At 43.2% G+C, this 6,465-nt stretch overlaps 1 protein-coding gene across 1 annotated transcript; it reads left to right on the forward strand.

Annotated features, from left to right (window-relative positions):
* The first annotated feature begins 823 nt into the window (after window positions 1-823).
* On the forward strand, window positions 824-6,066 carry LOC131665561 (phosphoenolpyruvate carboxykinase [GTP]-like). Its single transcript, XM_058937515.1, has 7 exons — window positions 824-1,471; window positions 3,365-3,631; window positions 3,699-3,883; window positions 4,098-4,492; window positions 4,567-4,914; window positions 5,002-5,268; window positions 5,339-6,066. The coding sequence occupies exons 1-7, from the start codon at window positions 1,209-1,211 to the stop codon at window positions 5,792-5,794; spliced, it is 2,181 nt and encodes a 726-aa protein (XP_058793498.1). The 5' UTR covers window positions 824-1,208; the 3' UTR covers window positions 5,795-6,066.
* The last annotated feature ends 399 nt before the right edge of the window (window positions 6,067-6,465 follow it).

The following is a 6,465-nucleotide window of genomic DNA, read 5'->3' on the forward strand; positions in this document are numbered from 1 at the left end:
TGGTCGACATTAGATTTCGACGACACGCACGCGCGATTTGCTCGTCGAGCCCCCCCCCCCCCCCCCCCCCCCAACTTTTCGTTTGTTTGACGGGAGGCTCTCTTTTACTATTCGGCGATGTAATGCATTTTGTTTCGTTCCAAATATGCTATCTGCGTGCTCGATGAGTACACTAATTTTGAAGTTCAACAAGGTTGCGTCACGCATACTTATGAAACTGCTATCTTCGTTATCTGAAATTGTGTTCCAGCTGTGAATTGGCCGCACGTTGGAGTGCCTTCTTAAAATCGGTTTTAAAAATATCTCAGCAAAGTGTTTATTACTTTGGACAGATACTGAAATGTCATTTGAAATCTGCGCTAGGCAAAAGTCTAGCGTTCTGTTTAAGTGGCCCAGCAGCACCAAAAAAAATCATAGTACGGAATATTTTCAGTTGGACGATATCGTAAAGTTTGTATTTGCCTGGATATATCTACGATATTGTCTACTGGTAAGGGACACTGGTCCGAGAAGAGTGAAAATGAACGATACTCGACTAATCGGCAAGGAGGACGCATAAGCGAGCAGAAGCCGAAGCTCTCGCGACATAGGAAAATTTCGGGATGGTCCGCCCGAAAGATTATAAGCGCATATTGAGCGCTTGGCAACACTGTAGCGTGTGTGCGCGCGTACGTGAGGGCAATATAGCAAGCACCGCCCGAGAGAGCGTAAATAAGCCTCTCTTGCTCGATCGCACGGCTCTCGTGCAAGATATAGTCGTCGAAAAACAAGCGCGCGGAGCGCGCTATATAAAAGGCAGCGCGGAGCGCGCAGTTTCGATAGAGCCAGTTGACAGCGTAGCTCGCGAGCCCTTTTCCCGGCGAACGGCACGAGAGGCTGGAGGCCAGCGCTTCGTCGCGCTGACAAACGAGGACGTGCAGGACACGGTGCAGCCGTCGACCAGCAGCCAGACGCGGCCGCCTCGCTGACCGCGCGATCTCTGAGCCGCGGCGGGCCTACAACGCGACCTTTTCTCGCGCTCATCCCCACCATCGTCGTCCGCGACACCGGAAGTCGCGATAATCTGCTTTTCGCCATCCCTACCTATCGCCGCGAGCGCGCGCGGAGGCTTTTCTTCGGCTCGCGAGAGAGGGCACGGCGGATCCGATCCTCCCGGATTTTCCCCGCGAGCCAGTATAAAAGCCGCGACGCGGCCGGCTGCAGGCATAATGTCAACGATCCGATGGATAGAAACGGGATTGCAGAGGAACAACTGCTGGTCAAGCCTGCGAGGAGCGTACCCTTGGAACCAGGCGAAAAGGCCCTACTCAAGAGGCACATCCTTATCAAACGTCGCAAGAGCCGTTACACTTGAGCGCACCGCCGCCACTTGCGCCGCCAGGAGGGACTTTTCGACTTTCAAGTGGAGATCGGCCGCACCCGGGACCACCGCCGGCAAGATGCCCATTACCATGGAGACCTGCTACCCGCAGTAAGCTTTCCTTCTTGCGTTTACTCGCCAATGTCCACGTGCACGCCGCGCTTTCTAGCCAACTTCCAACAAACCCGTTTGCGGCCTCTTATATAAATAAACCGTTTCAACGCCTGCGCTTATTCCATTTTTACTTTTTCTAATTGCCGTTGAATTATTTTTCAAGTTGTGACCGTTGCTAGCCAAGTACAAAACAGCTCGTCAGAGTAGCCTGGAAACCGAACGATCACTCATTTGTATTTCAAAAATTCAAATTTTACTTGAAACTCATAGAGCGAGCCGCATCTACGGTCTATCGGCAACGGCAACGAAGCTGCGCCAACGTGTTTGTGCACTGCGCGCGCGGAAAAAAGAAACATTGCACTCGCGTCAAGTCAACATATCGAGGCTCTCTCGAACGTTGCCTCATCTATACTTTCCAACCTGGCCGTTTCTCGAAATTGCCAGTAACCCACATTATAATTGACCACCAATACGAATCCTCTAATTTCCCGTACAGCTACTAGCTTTCACCGTTGGCTCGCTCGCGAGAGACAAGTTTCTCGCTTACGCGCTCTTTTTTTGCCAACTTGCGCGCGAGACATTATACTTTTTTAAACGACGCGACAGAGAACTTGAAAGGGGGGACCGACCGGATGATGTAATGAATGATACTTCGGACACTGGTTGACGGCATAGTAGACGCGAGTGAAAAATTGCGTGTGACTTGCCTTATCTGCTTGATAGTTTGGACCGAGCCTTCGGTCAGCTGGTCATTTGATATTGTCAGTTTTTTTATGCGTCGAGTCGACTAGACGACTTTTTCCTCGGTTTGCTTGGCTGCAAGTGAAAACTTTGTTATGACTCGATGGCGTTTTTTTTTATCTTATTCGAATTTAGAAATGCATGTCATTCGAGCGTTAATCATCGTTATATGGAAATTACTAATGATAGACGTAATCACTTATATTGTCGAGAATACGTTATTTCAGAGATGTGATTCAATTGAAGGCTTCATTTCGTTACGCGCAGTAGTCGAATTAGGCTTGGATCAGAGCTAATTGAGCCAACACTCAAAATAAAAAAATAGCACCGGGCCGCTTCGAGATCGATCACGTTACGACACTTTGTTATTCTAATTTTAATTTGTCGCTTCTGCTGTTAAATGAAACGCGAAGTACATACGCCTATTCACATAAATATTACCTAATACTTAAAATCATTAGACAATCGTCTTTCACAAATCTCATTAAAATGGCATATAGGTGCTATTACGAATATCCATTATCATCCATTTAGTCCTCAAACATCACCTATAGTTAATTACTCACTCTTCCGCTTATTCGTTATTTTCAATATATTGCGTCATTTCTTTATTTGACCGCTAAATAGCAAAAAAAATCTTCACATGCGCCTACTTTACGTAATTGAACGTGCTAATAATGACGCAGTTAGCAAAATTATTGATCTTTCGAGTGACGATTCTCAACAGATTTGCTCTGACGCCGGTCAATGTCAAGTTTACGTACGATGCTCCGTCGCTGTTCGGGTAGTACTAACGTTCAATTAAGTACGCGTTCTGAAATCATCATTACTACACAGTAAACAAACTGTTAAAAATACTCCATCGTTAACGGTTATGTGTTTGGTGTCGTGTCAAAGTTAGACGACTCTCGATATATTTATACACATACATTCCCGGATATGTTTATTGAGAAAAATGAAAGATTCTCGATCGAGAATTACGTCATGTCTATCAGCACAATTACACAATTCGCCGAACAAATCAATTTTATCCCTTCCGACTAATGAATGTAAAGGGGTTAGCAAGCGAAGCCATATAGCTAGTGTGAATAGCAGCGGCAGTAGTAGCAAATTGATTGGAAGTCTTAGGAAGTCATTCGCGTGTTTCAGAGTCGCCAGACTGATGGTGACCCAAGTAGCGAAGACTCAATCGAGCACCAAGTACGATTCGTTCGATAGAATCGCCGACACACCAGTCTACAGCAGTCTTAGTACACCGCTAGCACCGAAGATCCGTGCTTTCGTCGAGGAGGCTGTTAGATTGTGCCGTCCCAATGACGTTTACGTATGCGATGGAAGCGAAGCTGAAAATACCCAACTTTTGAAGCTGTTAGAGAGCAAAGGGACTGTCCAACCGTTGCCCAAGTATGAGAACTGGTAAGTTTTCAAAACGCAATGCGCCTTAATCGTTCTATCTTAAAGATTTATCACTCCGTGTTAATAGTTGGCTCGCCAAAACGAATCCAGCTGATGTAGCTCGCGTCGAGAGCAAAACATTCATCAGCACCCCAAACAAGAAAGATACGATACCGACTCCTCGCGATGGAGTCAAGGGCACTCTTGGCAACTGGATTGCCCCGGACGATATGTACAATGCTATCTTGGAACGCTTTCCTAACTGCATGAAAGGTAATTGAAGAAATGCTGATAAGATTTATGGACTTAGGAGTAGATCAAATAACTGCAGATTATCAATGCGTTAATGAAACTGATAGCCTGTAACCTCGACGATAAACATTGCTTAGTTTTGATAGCGATTGCTCCAAGCGTCGATTGTTAACGAAAGAAAATAATTTCATCAATCAATTTTCAATATTTCAAAATATATCATTTTTCATTTCAGGTCGAACGATGTACGTGATTCCATTTAGTATGGGTCCTATAGGCTCACCTCTGTCAAAGATCGGAATCGAAATAACGGATTCGCCGTATGTCGTATGCTCGATGCGTATAATGACCCGCATGGGTGAAAAAGTATTGCAAACTCTAGACAAGCGTGACTTCGTCAAGTGTCTTCATTCTGTTGGTGTACCAAAAGCTGATTCAAGTGTTCAAATCGATGAGAGTTGGCCGTGCGATCCCGAACGTACCATCATTCTTCATAAACCTGCCAAGAATGAAATCGTATCGTACGGCAGTGGTTACGGTGGAAATTCGTTGCTTGGAAAGAAATGTTTCGCTCTGAGAATTGGATCTACCATCGCTAGAGACGAGGGGTGGCTTGCCGAACACATGCTGGTATGTAATTTACATTTAATTCATTCGAACATGCAAATGGAATGGTAAAGTAATTAATCTTTTTATTCTAACAGATTTTAGGAGTAACCAATCCCAAAGGAAAAAAACGTTATATCGTAGCTGCATTCCCAAGTGCTTGCGGTAAAACAAACTTGGCCATGTTGCAACCAACTCTACCAGGTTACAAAGTCGAGTGCGTTGGTGACGATATAGCTTGGATGCGTTTCGACGCGGAGGGTAAACTTCGTGCTATCAATCCTGAGAATGGATTCTTTGGTGTCGCCCCTGGTACCACCTCAGCTACCAATCCCAATGCCATGGCTGCTATCTTTAAGAATACTCTATTTACCAACGTTGCTAAGACCAGCGATGGTGGAGTATACTGGGAAGGCATGGAGAAGGAAATTGCAGATAACGTTCAGGTAAATTATTTGAGTTTATTTATTTTATCAAGATAAACGATTTTTTATTTTTATACAAATTAGTAAAAAATCAATTTTTAATTTTAGATCACAGATTGGCATGGAAAACCATGGCAGCGCGGCTCGAAAACACCAGCAGCCCATCCCAACTCTCGTTTCTGCACTCCAGCCGTGCAGTGTCCTATCATAGATCCAGCTTGGGAAGACCCCAAAGGTGTACCAATCGATGCTATTCTTTTTGGAGGACGTAGACCCATTGGCGTACCACTCATCTATCAAGCACGTAACTGGCAACATGGTGTTTTGATCGGCGCTACGATGAGGTCAGAGGCTACTGCTGCTGCTGAGCACAAGGTTGGTTTTCTTTTATTAAAATGCAGTTTTTCAAAATTGCAATCAAGCTGAGTATTCATTTTACTTACAGGGCAAGGTCATCATGAACGATCCATTCGCAATGCGGCCGTTCTTCGGTTACAACTTTGGACATTATCTTAACCATTGGCTTAATATGTCGAAAGTAGAGAATGCTCAGCTACCAGAAATTTTCCACGTTAACTGGTTCCGTAAGGGTCCGAACGGTTTCTTATGGCCAGGATTCGGTGAGAATTCTCGTGTTCTTGACTGGATTCTTCGTCGTATCGATGGTGAAGACGTTGCCGTAGAATCGCCAATTGGTTATCTACCTAAACCCGAATCACTTAATCTGGAAGGTTTAAAGGAGAACATCGACTTGAAGGAATTGTTTAGTCTGCCAAAGGAATTCTGGAAGACGGAAGTTAAGGAATTAAAAGAGTACTTGGACTCACAGGTTGGAGAAGATCTACCTAAGGCTATCAGCGAAGAGCTCAATACGTTAGAAAAGAACGTGGATAAACTATAAATTCGTTAAAATTTCTCTGTAATCCCTTTTTATTTAGGATCTTTGACATTACATTTTTAAGTTTCTTCCTTTTTTTTTCTTTTATCTAAAAAAATTTTTTTTAATTTTAATAGTTATTGTCAGTAATTTGCTGTTTCAGGATTCATATTTTGAGAAAGCGATTTGATATTGTGTGAAGACGATAAATTTTTTTTGAAAAATTGTTTTTGTTACGCGTTTTTACTTTTACTCAATTTATATATGTTTTTGAAAATTTTCATTGAACGAAAAATCCAACGACGATTGCTCTCTCACATTCGATTGAGATTAGCAACCATATACCACTCGAGATTATAACCAAAGTATTGTTCGAACGCTCGAAAAAATATAGCAGGTAAAAAAGACACAACGGAAATATTGTGTGAAAGCATGTATGTAAATAGTATTAGTCGAGCATTACATTCCACAATGTGACAATGAGAATTAATCCTTATGACTATATGCGAGGTAGTTGAAACAGATTATACATGTGCTAGTAACGTTCGACCAATTAATTTTTTTTGTCGTGGAAAATGCGGGGTGTGTGATAGAAAAAAAATAAAGATTATAATTTTTTATTTTAAAAAATAGTTCATACTTTCTTTTGATAGATCTGTATCCTTAATTTTGGATTCAACGAGCTGAAGAAAATT

This window comes from Phymastichus coffea, unplaced genomic scaffold (genome assembly GCF_024137745.1).
Source record: "Phymastichus coffea isolate CEN01 unplaced genomic scaffold, Cenicafe_Pcof_1.1 PCOF00052, whole genome shotgun sequence".
Classification (NCBI taxonomy): domain Eukaryota; kingdom Metazoa; phylum Arthropoda; class Insecta; order Hymenoptera; family Eulophidae; genus Phymastichus; species Phymastichus coffea.

Excerpts from the sequence above, each read along its gene's own strand:
- LOC131665561 (XM_058937515.1), top strand. The coding sequence starts at position 1,209 with ATGTCAACGATCCGATGGATAGAAACGGGATTGCAGAGGAACAACTGC. Across the intron at positions 3,884-4,097 it reads CTTTCCTAACTGCATGAAAG|GTCGAACGATGTACGTGATT; the intron begins GTAATTGAAGAA and ends TTTTCATTTCAG. Across the intron at positions 4,915-5,001 it reads AAATTGCAGATAACGTTCAG|ATCACAGATTGGCATGGAAA; the intron begins GTAAATTATTTG and ends TTTTAATTTTAG.